The 25,719-nt window shown below is 37.9% G+C and overlaps 1 protein-coding gene across 1 annotated transcript in view; it reads left to right on the forward strand.

The window, feature by feature from the left end:
* The window catches only part of stxbp5l (syntaxin binding protein 5-like), a 262,054-nt gene that overhangs the window by 79,332 nt on the left and 157,003 nt on the right, over positions 1-25,719 (forward strand). Inside the window, exons 3-4 of the mRNA XM_036571863.1 lie at positions 10,056-10,137; positions 15,795-15,895. Coding sequence (XP_036427756.1) covers positions 10,056-10,137; positions 15,795-15,895 — 183 coding nt within the window. The remainder of the gene's footprint in view (positions 1-10,055; positions 10,138-15,794; positions 15,896-25,719) is intronic.

The following is a 25,719-nucleotide window of genomic DNA, read 5'->3' on the forward strand; positions in this document are numbered from 1 at the left end:
AATGGCTCCCTGCTCCCTACATAATGCACTACGTAGGGATTTAAACACTGGATTCCAGTCATTTGGGACTCCATACTCGTTAAATGATGAACTTTATCTATAGAGGCTACAATCTCTAAATTTTCTTAGCTAGAACAGACATTTGAAGTGTGTGAGACATTCAAATGACATGTTTAGACTTTTATACTGCCGTTTTACAGTTAATCATATTGTAAGTACTTTAATTCAAGCCTGTGATATTAATGATGGAGTTGTTTAGCCTGTTGGCTCTTTTAGCCTGTTAGCTAGCTGACCAGCCTGGTTCTAGTTAAGAACATAAGTTGTCAGCCCCTCAATTTAAACAAAAACAGGTTCCAAAAGTGTTTTTAATGGCATTAAGTTAAAGAACCCTTTCTGGCATCTATAGCTTATAGAGAAGCTTCTAAGAAAAACTGTGAGCTAAGCCTTAAATATAGTCTGTTAGAAATCATAATTAGATTATCATTAACATAATGATAATAACCAATTTCACCTACTGTGAAAGTTCTTTTCTCTAATGTGGCAGTTCAGTCACCTTGCATGACCAACTCCTGGAGGAAAGTCGGTAACACTGTCTATGAATGTCGCATTTGTAAGCATCTATAAACACATTTATAACATGTTATAATGTATTCATAAGGCATTATAAACAAGGTTATAAATGTTTTTAAAAAAGAATTACAGTGAATTACACTTTATAGCCATGTTTATGATACATTATAAATTGTTTATATAATGCATTATAAATAGTGTTAATAACATGTTATAATGTCAGTGCCAAAGAAGTCGGTCCCAGCTTGGAGAGCGTAAAGTAAAGACAAATACCAAGCTAACGGTGGTGAACATTACCTTTCCCACATTGGGTAAAACACTGATGGCAGCTCTAGTTTAAACTCTGACATTTGAAGCCTGTAATGTGCTTTATTGTGAATGTTTTAGTGTTTCAGTAAATCCTTCAGTAAATACTTCAACTTGAAGCCTCACTCTGAACACTGGAGGAGGTTTTAGTACAGTACGCTTCACTTTACTTAGAGCGGACAAATACGACTTATGAGCTCTTATAATTTGTTATGAACCCTACTTATAATGCATTATGTTAACAATTCATAATGCATAATAAACATGGCTATAACGTATAATGCATTTTTATAAATATTTATGGCTATGTTTATGTCTTATGAATGCATTATAACATGTTATGAATGTGTTTACAGATGCTTACAAAGGTGACATTCAAAGAAAGTGTTACCGTAAAATCCTTCACAAATGTTGTTACACAGAAATGTATGCTGGACAATAAAACCTTTTGAACTTAGCTGTTCTAGCACGTTCTGTGTATATCAAAGCGAGTCTAATTTTGTTGAAATGTGAATATTGAAGCGTCAAGCCGAAGCAGCATTTCAGCCTTATGGAGATGATGCTGTAAACGGAGGGAGGGTTACATCACACAGCATCTCCACTCTGACTCACTGACTCACTGCTTTACCTGAACTGCATGCATGCCTTCTATAGCACTGACACCATCAGGTCTCGATCACCCCTCCCACTCCTTCTGACTCACTGATTCCTCTATACCTGAGTTTCTCTCTCTCTCTCTCACTCTCACTCTCTCTCTCTCTCTCTCTCTCTCTCTTAGAAACTCTACTTTTCAACTTCTACTTTTCTCTCTTTACTTTTATCTCATTCCCTATTCGCTCTTTTTTACTTTCTCCCTCTATATCTCTACTTTCTTTGTCCTTCACTCGCTTTCTCTCTCTCTCTCTCTTTCTTTACCTTTCAATCTCTACCTCTCTCTACCTCCGTCTCACTCTCCTTTTTCTCTTTCTATCTCTACTTCTTTCCTTTCCCCTTTCTCTCTCTCTCTCTCTCTCTCTCTCTCACACACACTTTCTACTTCTACTTCTCTCTATCTCATTCTCTGCTCACTCTTCTTTACTTTCTTGCTCTATCTGTACTTTCTCTGTCCCTCACTCACTTTCTCTTTCGCTCTCTTTCTCTACCTTCGATTTCCCCCCTTTCTCTATCTCTGTCTTACTCTTTTTCTCTTTCTCTCTCTATCTCTACTTTCTCTTTCTCTCTCTGAATTTTCTCAAAATCTTTTCAAACTGTACTCTTTTTTATGTCACTCTCTTCTCTCTCTCTCTCTCTTTACTCTCTCTCTCTGTCTCTAATTTCTCTTTCTTTCTCTCTCTTTTTATTTCACTTTCTCATTTTCTCTACTTTCACTCTCTCTTTAACTCTGTCTATATGCATTAGTTCTCTCTTCTTTTTGTCTTGGTCTTTCTCTACTTTCACTTGTTCTTGCTCTCTTCGTTTCTCTCTATGTATTATTTCTCTTTTTCTCTATTTCTGTCTCTCTCACTCTCTATTTTTCTTTATATATTCTTTCTCTTCTCTTTCTCTCTCTCTCTGACTCACGTCTCCATCACCTCCTGTCTTTCTGTTACCCTGTATAGTTTTTCTCTCTCTGCCATCCCTTTTTTATGATGTCTGACTCACCGCTCCCTTCGTTTTACACCTCCACTTGCTCTCTTCGTTTTTCTCCACTCATTTCTCTTTTCCACCTCTCTTGACATTCTTCCTTTCCTTCTCCATTTCCTGCATTATCCTCCATCTCTCTCTCTCTCTCTCTCACTTTCTCTCTTCTTTCTCTCTTCTTTCTCTCTGCTTTGTTCTTTCTTTCTCTTTCCTTTCTATCACTCTCTTTCTTTCTTTCTTTCTTTCTTTCTTTCTTTTTCTTTACTCTGTCTCTTTTCCTCTCCTCTTTTTCCTAACTTCTCTCACTTCTCTTCTCTTCTTCTTCCCTTACTCTGTCTCACTCTCTCCTCTCACCTAGTTTATTCTTTTATTCAAACTCTCTCTTGCTCATTTCTCTCACTTTCCCCCTCTTCTTACTCTCTCTCTCTCTTTTCTCTCTCCCTCACTCTTCCTCTCTGTTTTCTCTCATTCTCTTCTGCTCTCTCTTTTTCTTCTCTATTTTTTTCTATCTCTGTCCCTCTCTTTTTCTCAACCCCTCACTATCCTTTTCTCACTTTTCCCCTCTTCTTACTCTCTCATTGTCTCTCTCTCTCTCTCTCTCTGTCTCTCCCTCTCTCTCTCTCCCTTTTGCTCGCAGCGGCCTGTGTGGATGTGACTCAGTGTGACTCAGTGTGACTCAGTGTGTGTATCACTGGCCCAGTGTTACTGATTTTTGGCCTGCAGGCATTTACAGGGGTCATTTCAGTTCAGTTCGCCAGATCAGCTCAAAGTGATGATCACATTTCTTTTCCAGAATCACATTTATCCCCCTAATGTGCTGACCATGTGCAGATGTGTTAAAAACAATCCTGCCAAAGCATCGCTGTCTCTATTTCCTCCTAATAGAATGGGCAGTTATTATTAGAGAAACAGTTCAATTAGGGCTGTATCTTCTGAAAAGTCTTAAAAATGAGGAGGTGGATGGAGAGTGAGGAGGTGGTGGATGGAGAGTGAGGAGGTGGTGGATGGAGAGTGACGAGGTGGTGGATGTAGAGTGAGGAGGTGGTGGATGGAGAGTGAGCTGGTGGTGGACGTAGAGTGAGGAGGTGGTGGATGGAGAGTGAGCTGGTGGTGGACGTAGAGTGAGGAGGTGGTGGACGGAGAGTGAGCTGATGGTGGATGGAGAGTGAGCTGATGGTGGACGGAGAGTCAGCTGGTGGTGTACGTAGAGTGAAGAGGTGGTGGACGGAGTGTGAGCTGGTGCTGGTTGGAGAGTGAGCTGGTGGTGGACGTAGAGTGAAGAGGTGGTGGATGGAGAATGAGGAGGTTGTGGATGGAGAGTGAGCTGGTGGTGGACGTAGAGTGAAGAGGTGGTGGAGAATGAGGAGGTTGTGGATGGAGAGTGAGCTGGTGGTGGATGGAGAGTGAGCTGGTGGTGGACGTAGAGTGAAGAGGTGGTGGATGGAGAGTGAGCTGGTGGTGGATGGAGAGTGAGCTGGTGGTGGACGGAGAGTGAGCTGTTAGTGGACGGAGAGTGAGGAGGTGGAAGCTGTAATGAAGGTAAAGAGTGGACACACTAAACACTGAACAGTATATTTAGTTGTTGAGGCTTCTGTGTAATTTTCTGTAAAACATGGTTTTTGGGTTGGTCTCTGACTTTTGTACTCTACATAAATATAAAGCATACATATTTTTGGTATTTCATATATATATATATATATATATATATATATATATATATATATATATATATATATATATACACACAGACAGAGAGCGAGAGGTGTGTTTTTCTTGCTCTTTCTCTCTCTTCTTATCGTCGTGCCGTGTGTGAAAGGTAATTTTCTCTCACCTGGAAAGCAGAAAGTGTTTGTTTTGATGTAAAACTCCTGGTTATTTATCCCTCAGGGCTGCAGTCGTAAGACTGTGTACTCTGCAGAATTGGATGCTGTATTTGACAGTTCAGTCTTACTGCTGTTTCTAGAAATCTCTACAGTCGAGTTAAACAACACACACACACACACACACACACACACACACACACACACACACACCAGAAATGGGTGTAACTGTGTAGCTATTCCACCATTAAGGGTTTGAACTTGTCTATTAAAGATGCCATAGAATGCATGTCTACATAGAAAGTGTGTATCTTTATTTGGGGGTGAAAAATGCCCAGATTCGGTTTTTACGCGCCCATTTACATCCCTGATTTGGCCCTAGAGTGAAACAGGCTGTTTCCCCTTTTTTGCATGGCTTTTTTGTGTGGTCTCTGCTCTGATTGGCTGGTTTACAGTGAGGCACCACGATGGCTCACACATAAGCAACATGTTGAAATAAAAAGAGGCAGGAAAATAAAATGAACCTCTGTGTGAATAAGCTGAGTCATCAGACTAGCTGTGTCCCAATTCAGGGGCTGCATCCTTCAAAGGATGCGGTCTACAAAGGCGTGTCTATCAAAGGCTGCGCAGACTCGTGAAGGCTGGACCGAAATGAGACGGTCTGCTCTATGGTGGATTTCCTGTTTGCGTCACAGCACCGCTGTTCCCGCCCTTACCGCTGTGTCACGAAACGCCGCTCCTGTCAAGTCCTTTTAGAGCTCTTTAAACGACGGAGCCAGAAACTTCGAATTTAGTTATTTTTTCATTTATTAGAGCTGGAGATGCTTCTCTCTGTCATCTCTTTGTTCCCTAAAACAAAACAAAACATTAGCGTAAGTTCTGCTTCAGACCTCATTGGTTTCTTTAATGTGTGTATCGTTCGCTATTTGACTCAGTTTAAACCCAGTTACTTACATTTAAAGTGTCACCTCAGCTGCTGTTCGCTCCTCTGCTGACGCCCTCATGTTCTCGAATCTTGCCAGCATGCAGTGAACCTTGGGATATGTTGGCTGGCGAAGGATACACCCATTGGATCCTTCATTGCCATGGAAAAGAAGGACACATTTCTCGGCCGTATATAAATGAGATAAACGGGACAGTCTAGTCGTGCCGCTGTGATGCAATCGGCCTTCAAATGCAGCCTCTGAAGGATGCAGCCCCTGAATTGGGGCACAGCAAACTAACAACTTTGGATTAAAGTTGTCCGGAATCCTGTTAAAGATGGTTAAAGAAGCCAGAGCTGAAATCAGCTTCTTATTTGCCAACTTGTTTTGCAAATTTTCTGTTCCACCTTAAATGGTGCTACAGTTACATTGTGGCACCTGTACAAGCTGTAGCATTTAAGGTGGAATGGAACATTCGATTAAGAAGCTGGCGAATAGGAAGCCTTGTTTAAAGTTGAACATCAGCCATGCTTGACAGTTCGGTTCCTCGGGAAGGGAATAAAAATGCCGACATCCCTTTCGCAACCTGCAAATATACATTTCTGCACACGCTGCTATTTTCACTGCTGTTGCTCCGTTGTTGTTGTTTTGTTCTTCACAAAACCTGCTGAGCCAGAATGTGGGCTGATGTATGTAAATGTTGGGGGCGTCAATATTAATGAGTAAAGACTGTTATGTAACAGTTCAGGATTTTGGAATTGGCCCTTTTTTGCATACCCAAGGTTTGTATTTGAAGGAGGAGACAGCAGTGTGTGAGGTTCACAGTGTGTCAGTTCCATGTGCCAAACTCTCCTTAGTCAACTACGCTAGTGTAAATACAGCTTTCAATTCTGTGGCACCTTTAATAATCACTTTTTAATCAATAATAACTTATACTAGACACCAGAAAGTGTCTTTAGATGCTTTTTTCAATATTCTAAGTTTTGTGAGAGACCAAGAAGTTACTGAATGATAAATACACTGTGATAGTTGTAACTTTTATAGTAATTTGTTGAAGTTACTAAAAATAAATAATATACTGTAATAATATATTAGTAATTTCTTAACAGCTTATAATTATACTCTAATTATGTTATATTTACTCTAATGATATTAATTAAATGATAAACACTATATAATATTTTTACTAAATATTATAATTATAAATACTAAATCATAAATAATATACTACAGATTCATTCTACTTACACTACATATTTTTATGAATAAAAATAAATGGAAAACAATAAACTAAATTATATATTTATAGTAAATTCTTGAAGTTAAGTGATAAATAATATCCTCTAATTATTTAGTTATTTCTTAAAGTTATTACATTTAAAACAATTCACAATATTTTACTACACATTAACTATAATCAATGTAAATACGGTTTTCCATTTATGGCACCTTTAATAATTGTTTTGCTATTCAACAAAACTTATACTAGACACTAGAAAATATCTTTAGATGCTTTTTGTAATATTGTACATTTTATGACAGACTAAGAAGTTACGATATGATAAATATACTATGATTGTTATGACTTTTATAGTAATCTTTTAAGGTTATTAAAGATTAATAATATACTGTAGTCATTTGTTTTTTAGTAAGTTCTTAATTATGCTGTATTTACTCTAATTATATCAATTAAATTATAAACAATATATTACTATTTTACTATATAATTATAAAATCTAAATTATAAATACACTACACATTTCTAATTATACTGCATATTTTATATGTATATGTATGAATGTATAAATAAAGAACAATAAACTAGGTTATCTATTATAGTTTTTTTAGTTAAGTGTAATTTACAGTATTTACAGTTGTTTCTTAAAGGTATTACATTTAATTACCAATAATTTTACTATATATTAACTATAAGTTAGTACTATATGTACTATATAGTCACTACTATAACTTCTCAATGCTATACTATTCAGAGTGTCTGCAGGTCAAAAAGTCTTAATTTGTTTGAAATTAAATTTGGTTTGATTTACAATTTTGTGAAAAAAAAAACTTTAATGGAAGTTGAAGATACATCACTGACTGTGAATACGAGCTCTAGTTTGACTAGGTTTCAGTTAGTTGTTAGGGATGGAAAACAGCAGTAGGTCTACTCCAGGACTCTTTACTGACAGAGTCCCTATAAATCTGCAACAAACAAGGTAATTAATATGTTAACAACTGTTATAATCTGAAAATACAAATGTCTTTTACAAGCTTTTATGTCTGCATTTAATCTAGAATGGGCAAAAATGGTATCACTAACATTAGTTTGGCACTAACATACTATTAGAAACCCCATAGGGGTGCTAGCAGAAATTAATGTTATCATTCAGTTGTTTCTTTCTTTCTCATTTTTCGACTGAGTTTTGACGTTTATGGTCAGAACTGAAGGCCAAGCTCTAATAGTGAAGGTTAAACACTGGTGAATTATATTACATTTTAAATGTTCGTTAAGTATTAAATATTACATTTAACTCAAGGACACATCTATGACTTTCTCAGTCATCTCAGAATCCTCCACAGCTCTGTTCAATATTCTAGACACATAGAACATTTCTTTATTATTTATATCTTCCTGTAAAGCCTATGTTGTACAGTCCTGGTGTCATTAGAATGATTTTATGCATGGATCTGCAGCGAAATGGTTTCATAATATTGACAACAGTGATTCCAAACTTTTGAAATGTCATGTTCTCTATCTGACGTGCTTTATTTCAGCTAAGAAATAGGTTTCGATGCCTTCAGCAGCTTTTCTTTTACTTCTTTATAAAAGATCTCCAAGAATCAATAAATACTTTATGTGGTGTCGTGAGGTCAGTCAGTAAATGTCATGCGGCGCTGTACAGATCACACCGAGTCCCTGAGGCTTTAAACAGTGTTCTGGCCGTGTCACTGGGTGCTACAGCTATTACAAAGCGGTTAACCTACAGAGCGCCCCCAGTGTGAAGAACCTGAGCTCAGTTCCAGCTTCGAGAATGTTCTTCTGGGCTTTTCAAGAAATGTAAACATGGATTATTACACTTTTCTGTAGGCTGTACTGGCCAAGAGCGAAACACCTTCAGATGTGTTATGGGCTTTGTGGTCAGTGTAGCTGCCACAGTTTGTCCTATAAGGGCCCATATGGTTGAAGCTTTTTTTTTTTAAAAAAATAACAGTTTGATGTAGTTTGTAAACACTATGACTAAAAGTTTCTAAACATACAATTCCCTCCCAGGTCTATACAGTCCATTCATGGAAACTAATCTGCAAAAACAGCCTGTTTGGAGTTGTTTTTGTGATGTCACAAAAAACAACCCCCATCCAGCCACCAGTTCAGCCCCACCCATTCATGCTAAAGTTATAAGGAGTGTTTCAGTCACTTTTCTGTTTACAAGACAGCCAATCCAAATAGAGGTTACGTGCATATCGCTGCTGTTGGACCAAAACCTGGTATCTCCAAAATGGTAACTTTACAGAAGAAGGAAAAAACATAGTTCACTTTTAATGTAAGTCAATGGAGCCAGAATTTTTTCCCAAGTCATTTTGGGCCTCTTCGTTTGGTCTGTTCATCATGAAATTTACATATACTGTAAAGGGCAACAGACGCTTTCAAATTATGTCAAAAACTGAAAAACGACAAAAATGGAGATATGAGGTTTTGTTCCGACAGCAGCGATATGTCTTAAAGGTACATTAACAAAAAATGTTTTTATTAAATAAAAAAACTTGGTTTATGGCTGGTTTTGGTACGTAAACCCACAGAAATGTCCTCAAAAGTGGTCCTCGGAGAAAAAAATGCAAGAAAAATGTACGATATGAGCCCTTTAATCCACCTCTAGTCCTTCATTCATATATGACAGAACTGCAGGGCTGAATGTCGGCTTCAGGATTGTGTCTTAATTAGTTTTGGGATTTGGCTCAGAGCTTTGAGTTCTAGGCCTGGACATTTTTCTTAAGCACATAAACCCATACAAACATATATGAGTGGGCCTCAGAGGGAGAGAATTCAATAAAAATGTAGAATATGGACCCTTTAAAATGGAGTATAGTTTATGGACTATTTTATTAGGTCCTACAGTGAAATAAAATGTGTTAAAAACAATGTGGTCATCTATTTAAACCCAAAGTATTAATATAGATATTAATACCTTAAATATATACAACATAATCATATATAGGGTACTTTCTATTGGGAGATGTCTGTCACGAACCCTAATGCCAAAATTTCAACCTGTGAATATAATACTAATTTTTAGTTCATTTTTTCATTTTTTTAAGTGAAGTTGAAAAATTTTGATTCATCATTAGTCTAATTGTTAAATAAACGTTTTTCAAAAAAACTGACCTATGTTTTCATGTCACTATCCAAACTCAAAGCATTTTAGTCTGTAGGCGGAGCCTGGTTTTAGCCACACCCCTGCATTTTAGAGCAGGAAGTGAGGCTGCATCCCTCATGACCACATGGTGAGCAGTTAGATCCCATTGTTTTGAAGTAAATGTGTCCCAAAGTCTGAAAATCAGTGTGGAACATTAAGAACTGTCACTACCAAAACACCTATTTTCTGTCCCGTTTTGTGTTTTAATAAATATTTCATGATTTTATGTGTCCAGCTGTTCAAAGCTCTGACTCTGAACCAGTTCAGTATGATCCGTATGCAGGCACTGTTTTTGTACAGCGCTTTCGCAGCATCATTAAAATAACTGTGAATAATAAATGTGACCAATGTTAATGTTCAAAATCATACGTATGTGCTTTCCCTTAACTTTGTGATGTCATCAGTCTGGGTCGGCCAGGAGTGGACTGTTACTGTCAGCATGAGAGCGGAGCAGCGGTACTGCAACTTCAGTTTCTCATCAACGAGGTAACAAACATACACAAATATAAATCGCTCACAGTTTCACACACACACTCTACGGCCCTGTCCACATATTTTTGAAAACATAGTTTTTCTCTTGTTTTTGCTTTCCACACAAAAACATTCTCTGCGGTGGAAATTTCAGATTTTTTGATTGATTTGTGACTGGAAATGTATGCAAATCAAAAAACCTCAATGATTCTAAAAATGTGTAGACTTGATGATTATTAACTACATATAATTTGAAAAACTATGGGTGTGTCTCAAAACCTAGTGAGCTCTTTAAGTAGCCGCTGTCTACATAGGCAGCTATCTAAGTAGTTGTGGTCAAACGCGGAAAGTATAGGTTATTTGTGCACCTTTATGACTAGAAAACAGATAAATACCCCAGAAAATCAGAATAACTTACATTTGAAGATGATGTTGCTGCTTGGTGAAGCGCTTCTGCCCGCCATCTTCAAACAAAAGTTGCGCCGCGCTGCATCGTGGGATTGCCTCAGCGGCTGAGGAAACATCCGATGCTCTCTCGATATTGGGCCAAAATGAGAGACCTCAGTAGGCAGCTTATTTGAGATGTCTAAGAATTGGGACAGCCATCTTGTCGGGAGCGCATATTGTGACGTAAAATGCTGTCTATGTAGAGAGCTCACTAGGTTTTGAGACACACCCTATATCTCAAGCTTCTCCGCCTGCTTGAGACTGTGTAGATGTTTCAGAGACAGTGGCTTGCAATGGCAACGTAATCAAAACCACGACAAGTGGCAGCTTTGTTTCACTTTTTTAAGCTTTTATTTTCTGGCAGAAATCAGACTTTGAATTCGTGTGATATCATGTTCTGGAGGTCTGGCGGCTCACAAGCCAAAACCTGTCACTTTGTCAGTTTGTCTGCTTCTGCTTTGCACGGTACCTCTACAATGAATACAGTAAAATTCAACCCATCCTCTCTTAACAAGGGATTCATGAACACAGCATTACAAAATTCAATCCAACTATTTTTAATCAAAATAAAACTGGCCAGTCCTTAATCATCTCACATCATAGTTTTACAATGTGCTTGTGCATCTATACAATTATTGCTAAAGTAAGTATGTAGCAATATAATCACATCTTGTTATAGTATTACATACAAAAGCTGTGTTAACATGTACACCGTCATTCTAAACACAGACTTATTAGGATCTGTTTAAGAGCTGCTGTCCTGCTCAGTCTGAAGGAGCTAATGCACTCCTTCATTATTCACCATTACAAACATCAAGGGTAAAAAGTGCTGAGTGACGAGCTGACAGATGCACAGTGAAGAGCCAATAGATGCTCGGCAACACTTGATGAAGAGCTGATAGATCCACAGCTGATAAATCCTCAGATGCTCAGTGAAGAGCTGACAGATGCTTGGTCACACTCAGCAAAGAGCTGACAGACGTCCCTGTCAAGTGTTAATAGATGCTCAGTGAAGAGCTGATTGATGCTCAGTGAAGAGCTGATTGATGCTCAGTGAAGAGTTGATAGATGCTTGGCGAAGAGCTGATAGATGCTCAGAGAACAGCTCATTGATGCACACTGAAGAGCCTATAGGCACTCAGTGAAGAGCTGGTAGACGCTCAGTGAAGAGCTGGTAGATGCTCAGTGAAGAGCTGATAGATGCTTGGCGAAGAGCTGATAGATGCTCAGAGAACAGGTGATTGATGCACAGTGAAGAGCCTATAGGCACTTAGTGAAGAGCTGATTGATGCTCAGTGAAGAGCTTATGAACACTCTGTGAGGAGTTAATTGATGCTCAGTGAAGAGCCAATAGACACTTGGTGAAGAACTGGTAGATGCTCACTGAAGATCTGGTAGATGCTCAGTAAAGAGCTGATAGACGCTCAGTGAAAAGCTGGTAGACGCTCAGTGAGGAGTTGATAGATGCTCGGTGAAGAGCTGACAGATGTTCAGTGAAGAACTGATTGACACTCAGTGAAGAGCTGATTGATGCTCAGTGAAGAGCTGATAGATTCTCAGTGAAGAGCTGATAGATGCTCAGTGAAGAGCTGATAGATGTTCAGTGAAGAACTGATTGACACTCAGTGAAAAGCTGATTAATGCTCAGTGAAGAGCTGATTAATGCTCAGTGAAGAGCCAATTGATGCTAAGTGAAGAGCTGCTAGACACTCAGTGAAGAGCTGCTAGACGCTCATTGAAAAGCCAATAGACATGCAGTGAAGAGCTGATTGATGCTCAGTGAAGAGCTGATTGATGCTCAGTGAAGAGCTGATAGATGCTCAGTGAAAAGCCAGTAAAGCTCAGTAAAAGATCCTGTAGGCCCTTAGTGAAGAGCTAATAGACACTTGGTGAAGAGCTGGTAGATGCTCAGCAGAGGTAGAGAGAACAAAATGACAGGACAATTTTTTACATTCAGCATTGAGTGAATGAAACCAGAAAGGAAGGAAAGAAAGAACACATCAGTCTCAATCACTCCACAGACAAAGGGAGGGATGTGTATAATAAGTCAGTGCATTACAGTTAATCCCAGCATGACATTTTCAGTCTATCAACTCAAGTGCTTAGTAAAAAAGTAAAGTGCTATAAGGCTGTGTCTATTATAATAATCGTTTATTGCTCTCTCTCTCTCTCTCTCTCTCTCCTCTCTCTCTCTCTCTCTTCTCAGCCCTGTTTTTTTCCTTCCTTTCCTCTCACCTCACATTGTTACCGTCTCTGAGGTGCAGCGACAGTAAACATGTTTATGTAAACACCATCACCATGGAAACGCAGGTGTCAGTCACCTGCCTGATAGCGCTCGACAGAGAGAGAGAAAGAGAGAGAGAGAGAGACCAGAATGTAAAGCTCCAGAGATTAGCAGACGGAGAGGGAAAACCCAATGCAGCCAAAACCTTCATCAGCTTTACCTTAGATGTTTTAGCCATTAGCGGAGTGAGCTAATCATCGCTTTGATTAGAGTTTGTTGTGCAGTTTAAATGGAACACATTCAGGTCTGTGTTGCTCTGATATGATCCAGCATTTTGTTTTTACCAGCGAGTGATTATCAGTTAGAACAGGATTTGTAGAGTAGCTTCCCACAGAATTCATTTCAGTTCACCATTTAACCAAAGACAGGGTACCAAAAGTATTCGGACACTTGTGCCATACTTGTCAATGAGTTGAGTTTGTTATGTTAGGAAACAAAATGTCAAACCAAGTGGAAATTTATTGACGCTCAGGTGGCAGATTTAATTACAGCTTCAAATCTTTTGAGGAAACTTGCTTTCAGTTTTTCAAAGAAATCTGCAGGAATGTTTTTCACACCTTTAAAGTTCAGTCCTAGAGGTTGGTTGCATTTTCTGCTTCTGCTTCCCACAATGCAAGGAATCCCAAGCCGTTGCATGGCTCTTAGGATTCCCATTTTCTCTACATATTTTTGTAATTTTTTTGAACTAATTTATTCAGAAATATCTCCTGAAAAATTAATAAGTGGCACATAACGGTCATTTCAACTTAAATGCATGAAGGGTGCTATTATGCAGTACTGTAGGTAGGTAGGTAGATAGACAGATAGATAGATAGATAGATAGATAGATAGATAGATAGATGTAGGCCTACATTACCACTATAGTGTCCTGCTGCATGAAAAGCACCACGTAAGGAGCTTAAAGTCTACATAAAGTCTTGCCTGATCGCCCCACTGGACTATAAGAATCTTCAATGTAGTGGGCAGTTTTTCAACGCTGAGGCTGTTGGCGAGTTTGTGCTATGCATGTTAATGAGAAACAACATGTGTATTAAAGTCGAGCTAATCTTTAATGTCATGAAATATGTATGAATTGCATGTTAAAACAGCAGCCATACATCATACACAGCAGTCCTGACATGCTGTTCACATCTCTTTGAACTGAGGTCTCCCCTACATATGACTGTATTGGAGTTAGTATGAAGTTGATGGGCCACTTGCAGTTTATATTATTATGCTCATATTTATATTTATAGTTGATAACACTTTATATGAATGTCACCTTTGTAACCATCTATAAACACATTTATAACATGTTATAATGTATTCATAAGGCATTATAAACAAGGTTATAAATATTTATAAAAAAGAAGTACACTGAATTACACTTTATAGCCATGTTTATGATACATTATGAATTGTTAATATAATGCATTATAAATAGTGTTAATAACATGTTATAATGTCAGTGCCAAAGAAGTCAGTCCCAGCTTGGAGAGTGTAAAGTAAAGACAAATACCAAGCTAACGGTGGTGAACATTACCTTTCCCACATTGGGTAAAACACTGATGGCAGCTCTAGTTTAAACTCTGACATTTGAAGCCTGTAATGTGCTTTACTGTGAATGTTTTAGTGTTTCAGTAAATCCTTCAGTAAATACTTCAACTTGAAGCCTCACTCTGAACACTGGAGGAGGCTTTAGTACAGTACGCTTCACTTTACTTAGAGCGGACAAATTCGACTTATGAGCTCTTATAATTTGTTATGATCAGTACTTTTAATGCATTATGTTAACAATTCATAATGCATACTAAACATGGCTATAACATATAGTGCATTTTTATATATATTTATAGCTATGTTTATAATGTCTTATGAATGCATTATAACATTATGAATGTGTTTATAGATGCTTACAAAGGTGACATTCATAGAAAGTGTTACCTTATAGTTTATATGTATATGTTATTATGTTAGTAACAGAATTGAAGACTGTGCTGTCTTCCACACCAGCCATCTTCTGCTTTAAATTCGACTGGGAAATTAGTTTCACATCCCTCTTTTAAACGTTTAAAACGAGCTCTCGTCTCACATCTAGTAGTTCTCATCTAGTAGACACTGAGTATCATTCATTTAGCTAATGGGTAAGAGTTTATGCATGATTATCCAACTTCAAGATCATCATTAAAAGTCTAGTTCTCCTAAAAGTCTAATGGGGCTGACAATGAATGGAAGCTGCAGCTAATTGTTTTGCTAATGGCAGCATGCTAATTGTCCCATATTAGCTTTTGTTTATGAGCCTATCACTCATTCTTTAGTGCAGGATTCCATCATGCATTCCTTCATGTCGCCTTCCAGAAGTGAGCTTCTTACCCCTTTATGAAGAAACCCAGTCTTTTTCGTAAAGACAACCTTTCAAGTTGCTTTTAAGTCATCTTTTCAAACTTTTTTTATGACAACAATATTTAGCCCTGTAAGACAAAAAGCAGCTGGTTGTGCTGTTTAATCTGCCCCTCTTCTTTAATAACATCATATCTCAATGCTGTTTTCGCATTAATTCTGATATATAAAGAACATGATCTATGAATAATGCAAATATCAAGATTTCTATTTTGTGTTATGAACTATTGTTTTAAACAGGAAAAGCCCAGCAAAAAAGATAAATAGGAACATACTTTACACTTCCATTGTTCTTCTGATGAAACAAATCAATAAGTGATGTGAATCGTGTTCTAAAGGCACTCGCCCGACTTATCCAGTGCATCCAACAATAAAGGCAGCATGGGGCTTCTTTTATACAGTGATAGGAAACACAGGAGCTCACAGAGAGCTTTGATTTCACTGGCTGATCTGTTTCACTATGAGCAGTTCTGAACAGACAGCCAGCAATACTTTAGGAAAGATGAGTTAATAGGTTGTTTTGTGTCAGACTGATAATGTGCTTGTTTGTTTGTGTGTGTAGGGGGCGCTGGTCTCAGCCTGTGCGGACGACACTCTGCACCTCTGGAACCTGCGGCAGAGACGCCCAGCAATACTGCACTCACTCAAATTCAACAGAGAACGGTAAGAGAAAACGAACACACACGCACACACACACACACACACACACACACGCACACACACACACACACACACACACACATATGTTAAATGTAAATGTTTTATATATAAACATGGATAAATTATATGCAAAGTTAATCCCTAAGTGTAATAATAATGTCTCATAGGTGTTATATATATATATATATATAAGTATGTACATAATAAAATGTCCTATATTTATTGTATATATGTAAGTGCATATATGTAATAATAATATAGCCCACTTGTATTACATACATATCACTGTTGTCGGATCAAAACCTCGTATCTCCAAAATGGTAACTTTACAGGAGAAGGAATACAGTAATATGTCCCTTTCCAGTAATATTCCAGTAATACATTAAAATGGCACACCAGACAGCATAACACATACAGTACATATAGGTAATAATAATATAGCCTGCTTGTATTATATGTGTGTGTGTGTGTGTGTGTGTGTGTGTGTGTGTAAGTACACACATATAATAAGAATATATCCAATATGTATTATATATATGTAATTACATATAGGTAATAATGATGCCCCATATGTATTCCTATTAGAATAATACTTATGGGATATCATTATTACAAATATGTACTCAAATATGTATTTTAAATATGGGATATATTATTTTTACATATATGTAAGTACCTATACATATTACTAATGTGTCATATTTACATATAAATAATACATATGGGACATCATCATTACATATATGTGATATATATATAATATAATATATATATATAATATATATAATAATAATATGTAAGGACACATTTGTCCTGTAAATCTATGAAAACAAGCAAACACACAAAGAAACACAAAGCATTATATAAAAGTCACTTTCCATTTACAGTAATATGGCATGCCAGACAGCATAACACATAAACAGATACAAACAAATATAGATAAATAAAACTGTAGACATCGTCACAAACATTGAGACTTCAGGGATATATATATATATATATATATATATATATTTCCTGTATGCTCTTATTCGAATAGAGTCAAAACCACATCACACAGTAAATAAAGCTTCCTCTGAGTGATGAGTGAGTCAGGGCTGATTCTAATAAACGCCATGACTTTTCACGTTATGAAATCAAAGCTTTAGCTCTGCTTTTGTTGTTCTTCATGCTGGCTGTTTTACACTGTGGGTAATCCGGTCGGAACTATGAGCTACTCTGAGTCACCTCAGACAAACGCTGCGGCCTTGAGAGCAAAGCAGGGACGTTAGAGATGAGTCACGACTGGCCATTCAGTCCGTCATTCCAACTCCTCCATCACACGGCCTCATAGAGGAGGAAGACCTCGACTTAACCTGGCTTTATACCTGTCGATCCAAGAGTTTGGAGCAGTAGTTGGCTGAAGTTTGAGTCCGACTCTGCAGTGTTTGTTTGGCAGAGAGGTTATGAGACTGGGTTATTTCCTCTGGGAATTTAGGTAAACTGCTGAACATCTACATCAATACTGCTTCCAGAGGTGATGAGCTCTGCTTCTGAAGACTAATGACGGTGGTGAACGATTCCTTCTTTTGTTAAAGAACTAAATTGATTCATCTCTTTAGAAGATTCTGTCATTCCAAAGTTAGGAAATCACTTACAAAGTAACAATTTTGGTTATTTCATATAAAGTTGTGTGCGAAAGTTTTGGCACCCCCGTCCAACGACATGTTTTGTTGATTTGAAGTGAAAATAAGTGACTATGTCCGCTATAGAGAACACACTTCTGCACTAGCCCCTCAAATGGTCAGGGCCCACTGGCAGGCCCAAAGTTTTATTACACACTTCTATAAGCTAAGAATAGCTCAGCTAGTTTGCATTGAAGTCCCTGTAGTTACTGAATAATAAGGCTTAGTATGTAATAAGCCTGGGACTTTAAGGGCTTAATGCACAAATATTGTTTATTTGCTGAATTTGACATATTTGAAAAAAAAAAGTTTAATTTACATTTTGGCCTGTGAGCAGCAGAGAAGTTACAGCACGTTTTATGTGTAATATCTTTTTCCCAATATGTTTAACTAAATAGAAATTGTGCTCTGCAATTTGGAGAAAAATTACATATTCAGTTTGTTCTCCGTTCACTTATTTTTTAAAATTTACAAAACGTGTAATTTGACCAGGGTGTTCAAACTTTTGCATGCGACCGTACAATATACTCTACACTGTGAAATTAATTATTTGCCACAAGGTATTTTTTATAAATATTTTATTCAATATTTCAAGAATTTTGTGAATAGTAGGTTAATTTCTTCAACATAAAGGTTGAATAATGATTGTTTTTGGTCTTGTTATCTGCAGTGATTCTTGATCTCCAGTTTTTAAAATATAATAAATTCTGAATATTCACTAATATTATAACTTAATATAGTGATTCCAAACTTTTGAACAGCGATGGCAAACTTTTGACCTGTAGTGTTCCTGTTATGTTGTTTAAAAGGGTTTAAAGGGCCAATTTCATGGAAATTTATCCTTGCATTATTGAAACTCCACTGCAGTCCATGCCTTTTTGAATTCACTCTTTTTGTGAATTCAACGTCCGTCTATTCAGTGAAGCTCCACCCATTCAGCCAAGAAATCGATTTATTAAGCAGCAGAGAAGCCACCATGGAAAATTAAAGGGGAACTCCAATGACTGTTCAAAATGTAAAATTTAAAGATGAACATGAATATGAACAAAGCCATTTTGAGTAGTTTGTTGTGAAATGGTTTCTTTACAGTGGTGGTGATAGGATGGTGGTGATGGATTTAAAAAATGTATGTTTCAGTCCAAAATATTATCTCAAAACTATCATAAAACAATGTCTCATGCATCAGGCAGTGTATTCATAACCATTTCATATCATAACTTTCTGTGAGGGAGGTTTTAGAGGCATTAAACTCTTCAGACGTCTGGTTCCCATCACCACCACTGTGAACAACTTTGAACTACAATCTACAATCAAACCTGTAGTAAACTTATTAAGCACAAATGATCAATTCTGCAATCTCAGAGACTGTTTTCTAACTAATGCTGAAGTATTAGCCTTAAGGCCATCAAGGACTCTGTATGTAGAGGGGTGTGTTACCTTGTCAAACCCAATTAGGTTCTAGCTTCCATAAATTGATACAAATCATATATGATATAAATAAATAAATACATTTGAACTAGTCTCCACAGGCATGATGAGCATATGTCACAGTTCAATCTTTAGATCAATGTTTGGTTAAATAAGGATTATTAAGTGGATTAAAATAGAAAAAACAACTAAAATCAAATTGAATTAGGACAAAAATGTGTTGAATCTCCACCCCTCCCCTACTAATTCCATGAACTGGCTGCATCATTAACTCCTTAAATAATCAGGACCCTCCAGCTGGTCCAAACTTTTACTATGCACTTCTATAACTTACGAATACATCAGGTCATTTGTAATGTAGTCCATGTACATTAGTTACTAGGTAAAAGGCCTTAGGATGAAGTAATTGTGGGATTTTAAGGGATTTCAATTCATTCTGCACAGGGGGCAATGATGTGGCATCCAATACATAATGTTCGTTGTAAGAGGTAATCATCTGTAAACCTTTCGATTCTGCAACGTCCAGGCGATTGGACAAATAACCACTTGGGCCTACCTTGCTCTAAATGACCCTTCAAAGAAGCTGTTATTGGATTGCCATTAGAGGCGGCAAGTCAAACTGCAGGCTTTCGGGGAGGACGTACTGACATCACGTATTGATTGTAGCAGGGATTTTGACTGATGGTGCCAGGGGTGGGCAAAATGAGATATATATGTATATATATATATGTTTCATGGATGTGGAAAAGCATTGAAAATACAGCACAGATCATAAAAAGACCAATAATGATTAAACATTCTCCAAAAAAAAAATTGGCCACTGAAAAATTTGAAATCATGAAAACATGGTACTGTAAACAAGAAATACTGATTAAAAATGCTGTTTGTTTTCTTTTCTTTCCTGTGCCAGTCAACACAGACATGTTCAAACAGTTCGAGCAGCAGCAGATCAACAGTGAAACATGACAACAACCCACAGCAACTTTTAACTCATATGGTTTAATGAAATTCTTTAACGTGAATTGCATAAATAACATTGAGTGCGTTTACATGCACTCAATAATCCAATCATAATCATTATCCAATTATTCAATGGTCATGTAAACACCATACTACGGTCTAGAAATGTGATTGAGAAATCAGATAAAGAGAGCTGGATTTTAGCTCAGTAATTCTCAGCTCATGTGAACTCTTACTCTGATTTCTTTCGTATTTCTCAGTCTGCTCAGGTGCCAAACAGACCTCAATACCAGAAATAAGCAAGCAGCGTTGCCGCGAGACGCAGCAAATCACTTTTGGAGAGACCCTGAAATGAAATACAAAGTGAAGGTTTTAAATATTTTTCATCTTTTAGATGATGTATGATCATATTTTCAAGTAAAGTGGCACGATGTTTAAAAGAAAAGCTGCAGCATGAAGTTTGAGTTTTACATTTCACTTACGTCGCGTCTTTTTCTGTAAGTTTATTGACTGGTTGTAAAGCAGAAATCTAATTACTGTCTGACTCATGTACACCCTGAGTTTCCCCATTATCTGATTACTCAAGGGCATATAAACGCATTGATCAGATTACTGACAAAATCTGATTTTCTGCAGTTATCAGATTATTAAGTGCATGTAAACACACTCAATGAGTAACTCAATGTTACTCAATAATTGTTGATATACGTTTTTACCTCTTGTTTTGAGGGCTGCTACTACAAAGCATTTGTTAGATCCTCCTGAGGTTTATGGCTATTTCATCTCAAAATGATGAACACAGCTTGTGTGCTAATAGCGCCCCCTGCTGGAGAGACTCCAAACTATTAGGTGGGAGTTCCAAATCCACATTTTTTAAACATGCTTTACATGTTAAAAAAGAGGTGTTTTCAGCTGTAAGAAACCATGAAGTGTTACTTTTGCTTTTAATATTTAATGTTATCATAATATTTTTAATCAGTCCTCTAGTTCTCTCAGGTCCAACCTGGCAATGATCACCTCTGAAGCACTGTCAGCATTAGTGTGTTAATTAAAAAACATAAATTAAACAGCAAATTATATCTGAAAGAGCACTTTCCAAAATGTGGTTCTTGGCTTGGTTGTATGGTTCCGTGAAATACTCCTCGGTATTGAAACGTTAGACTCACACAACTCATTAAATCAGTCGGTAGTTTATGGAACAGCAGCCCATTTGAAGTATGATATATTTTTACCATCTCGCACAGCCTTAGCTGGATACATAAGGATACATAAACAGAGGGATGAGCAGAAAGAGATCAAGTGAATGTGACAGCTTAAAGGCTTTGAGAAATACAGCAAAGGCACTCAGTATCTATCTATCTCTCTCTCTCTCTCTCTCTCTCTCTCTCTCTCTCTCTCTCTCTCCCCTTTTCATTGTGTGGTCCTTCTTCATAATGTTGCTATCGCTGGTTTTCAGACAGGCCGTTAGAGTGTCTAAATCCGCAATTTAATTACCTTTCATATGCACACAATTCTCCAACAACAGACCGAGAGATTGTGACTAGCTGTCTGACAAGCATTTAGGTGGCCTGAGGGACGAGCTTACAGCTCTGAGAGTATGAGTGTGTGTGTGTGTGTGTGTGTGTGTGTGTGTGTGTTAGTGAGTGGGTCTATTAATGTGTGTGTTAGTGAGTGGATCTGTTTTTATGTGTAAGTGTGTTAGTGAGTGGTTGTGTGTTTGTTTGTGTGTTAGTAAGTGAGTGAGGGTGTGATTGTGTGTATGTGTGTCGGTCAGTAGTGATGTGTGAGGGGTAGTGTTTATGTCTTAGTAAGTGTGTGCGTGTGTGTGTGTGTGTGTGTGTGTGCTAGTGAGTATGTGTGTGTGTTAGTGAGTGGCAGTGTTTATGTCTTAGTAAGTGTGTGTGTGTGTGTGTGTATGCTAGTGAGTATGTGTGTGTGTTAGTGAGTGGCAGTGTTTGTGTCTGAGTAAGTGTGTGTGTTAGTAAGTGATTGGGGTGTGTTTGTGTGTGTTTTTTAGTGCGTAACTGTGTGTGTGTGTTAGTGAGTGGTTGTGTGTTTGTGTATGTGTTAGTGAATGGATGCATGTTTTGTGTGTGTGTGTGTGTGTGTGTGTGAGTGATACTGAGTGGCTGTGTTTGTGTCTTAGTAAATGGGTGTGTTTGTGTGTGTGTGTGTGTGTTTGTGTGAGTGTTAGTGAGTGGCTGCATTCATGTATTAGTGAGTGTGTATGTGTGTTGGTGAGTGGGGGTGTGTTTGTGTGTGTGTTTTAGTGAGTGTGTGTGTGTTTGTGTGTGCGTATGTTAGTGAGTGGCTGTTTGTGTGTTAGTAAGTGGGTTTGTGTTTATGTGTACGTGTGTTTTGTGTTCTTGTCTTGCTATATTTGTGAGGACCACATGTCATGACATTTTTGCTTAAGTGAGAACATTTTGCTAGTCCTCACTTCAGTATGTGTTGTTTTCACCACATTTTTTTTTTTTTGAAAAACTAAAAGAGCAGAAAAGCCCTTTGGATGCTGAGGTTAAGGTTAGGATTAGGTTTAGGTGTAGTTGTAGTATTTTTTCTCTACAGTAATACAAAAATCAATAGAAACCTATGGAAGTTCTCACGAGTACAGTAAGACAAATGTATGTGTGTGTTAGTCAGTGCGTGCGTTTGTGTGTTTGTTGTGAGTGGGTGCATGTTTGTGTGTGTGCTTATGTGTGTGTGTTAGCGAGTGGCTGCGTTTGTGTGTTAGTGTGTGTATATATATATATATATATATATATATATATATATATATATATATATATAATACATAAAGGTGATATGTGTTACCCCACGTTCTGACATTGTATATAAACAAACCTTCAACACTTCACTCTGCACGTATGTTGTGATGATAATATTGACTAGACTCAGAGTAGCATGATGCCAGTAGACAGTGTGCATTAACAGCTGAGGACTGTTGCTATATAAACACCTTCCAAGCTCTCTCTCTCTCTCACTGTGCACTAGCGGGCTGAGTGAGCGTCTCTGTGTGTGGTGCTAGGTCACTGTGGGGCTAATGAGCTCCTTCTTCGCTGCAGTAATTGATGATAACGATCATCACCTCATCATCCTGGCTGGAACAAACAAATAAAGCCCCTGATTCTCACACTGTCACCATCAGTGACATCCAGCGCTCAGAGCAGGGCACACATGGCCTCCCTCATCTATATTTGAAGATACACTGACACACAATTGCTTTGTTTTGAGCCAAATTACAGTCATGCACATTTCAGCTAAATGAGAGAGGTCATCAGGGCCGTCGGTGCCTTTGTGTCTTTTTGTGTGTGAGATGCTCTGTCGATGAAAGCCTGATTTGTATGGCAACAGTGGGTCTGACGTTAGACCTTGAGGGTATATAATACTCTGGCGGCTCAGTGAGGCTCTCAGCATGCCTGTCTGTTTCACTTAAAAGCACAAGCATCTTCTATTTTTACTAGAATCAACATTTTGGACTTCTAACAATAAAGCATTATCGATATATTGTATTTATTATATGCTAATCTAGAGAGAATTCAGAGTAGAAACATCAGATTTTGCTTATCAGTGAAAATATTAATGAAGTACCTGGCTATTCTAATGTGTATTATTGCTGGTTGTCATATGAACATATCTAGAGCAAATTTGTAAACCATCTATTTTTAGCCCTTGGGGTCGACGAACATGCCTGTACATCAAATTAGACGTTTCTGTTAATATCTTTGCAATAATACCATGCAGAAATACGGGTTAAACAATACGGGTGTCCATTTAATCGCGAGATCGTTCGTGACTCACATCTGGACTTATTAGCCAATGAAGACAAGTTGAGATACACGCCATCTGCCTCTCACTGTGTGTAACTGGTGGATTTGTGTGCCTGTTATCTGCCCCTTGCTTGTAATTGGTGGATTCGTATGTGAAGCTATTTGAAAAGCACCATAAAAGCGTTCTTGGTTTTATATAGAACCATATATAACACCATCTCCATCTATCTGAAGAAGCATTTCGCCATGCAAAGAGCCATTTAAGCATGAAATTGTTCTATGTAGAACTTGTGGTTCTAAACTGAACCACTCCCTTTACTAAAGAGCCCTTTAAGAACCATCTTTTTTAAGAGTGTAGTATAGGTCTTTTCAGGATATTTACTGTAAACTGTAAGAAATATGCTAGCTTAATGTAGATTTTAGAGACATGAACGTTAATAGACCGAAGACTGAACAAATTTTCATTTTTTTTTATGGGTGTGCCTCAGGGTTTAGTCATCGGTACCCTAACATTTTTACAGATATCACCAAAATGAGCATTGAACTTGAACATTTCTACTAGCAATGTTTAAAACAGCTCACAAAATATCTAAGAATGACCTCTTTACTGTATTAAAGGCATTTCAATATAAAGGAAATATATTTATGCAGCGGTCAGTGATAGTAAACATTAGCATAGCCAGGTGCTTTATTAGTATTCTCACCTTGACAAGCAAAGTTGTCTGTGCAGTGTCTCGCATGCCTCATATCTAATCACCCTGGCTGGCCGAGAGCCCCAGGGGTCTCCATGAAAGGCTAGGAGAAAGCAGAGAGAAATGGAGGGAGATGTAATGAGCTCAGACAGGAGTGAAATGCAGTGTGTTGGTCTTTATTTCCTACTTAACCTGCTTATAAGGATGATGGATGATGCTACTGGATGGATTGCAGCGTGAGTCCGGCCCAATCGCCACGCAAATTAATACGCCTCAGACTGAAGCTTGATGTGTGCCATGTGATGGGCTTAATGATCGTTTATCATAATTATGTGATTGATGCTGTGTTATCAACACGCTTTAAGTGCCCTTAGAAGTACAAATTCCATCATTCCAGGTTTTACAGAATAGAAAAGAATAGTTTCAGCTTGCAGTCTGTGCACGCAAAATATTTTACAATTTACAAGAATCCACAAGTTCACAGATAATGGTGCTGAGTTTGCATGAATACTGGCTGGATATAAATGACAGGGAATACATAGATGCCCAGATATTGTGAATAATATGTGGATTTTGTAACTGTTTTGCAGTTAATTGTTCAGCTATGCATTTATTGCAATCCATTTTAGCCACAGGTTTGTTAGTCATAGAATCCATCCATCCATCCATCATCTAAACCGCTTATCCTTCTGGGTCACGGTGGGGTGCTGGAGCCTATCCCAGCTGTCATTGGGCGGAAGACAGGATACACCCTGGACAGATCGCCAGTCCATCGCAGGGCAGACAGACAGACATACACACACACACACTCACACCTAGGGGCAATTCAGGATGTCCAATTGGCCTGACGGCATGTCTTTGGACTCTGGGAGGAAACCGGAGTACCCGGAGGAAACCCACGCAGACACGGGGAGAACATGCAAACTCCGTGATAGAATCACAAGTGATAATTTTAGTATTTATAATATTTACTTTGTATTAGTAATGTCATGTTCAGACAGAATTCAGACGCTGGCAGACCAAACTGAAGTAAAATAGGTTTATTAACAAAAAGATCATCCAAACTCAAGGTCAACCAGTCCAAAGTCAGAAGCCAAATCAAGAAAACAGTGACCATAAGGGAAGTCCAAAAATCCAGAAAAGAAGGTCAAACTAAAAATACCAACAATACCAGGAGGGCTAGGCTAAAGACAAGGTCAAAAACAAACAAAGCAATGGTCATACACAAAAAAAGCAAACTGACGGCAAGGGACGGCAAGGGACGGCAAGGGACGGCAAGGGACGGCAAGGCTCGGCAAAACAAAGGCAATACT

Source organism: Colossoma macropomum, unplaced genomic scaffold, assembly GCF_904425465.1.
Source record: "Colossoma macropomum unplaced genomic scaffold, Colossoma_macropomum, whole genome shotgun sequence".
NCBI classification, from domain to species: Eukaryota; Metazoa; Chordata; class Actinopteri; order Characiformes; family Serrasalmidae; genus Colossoma; species Colossoma macropomum.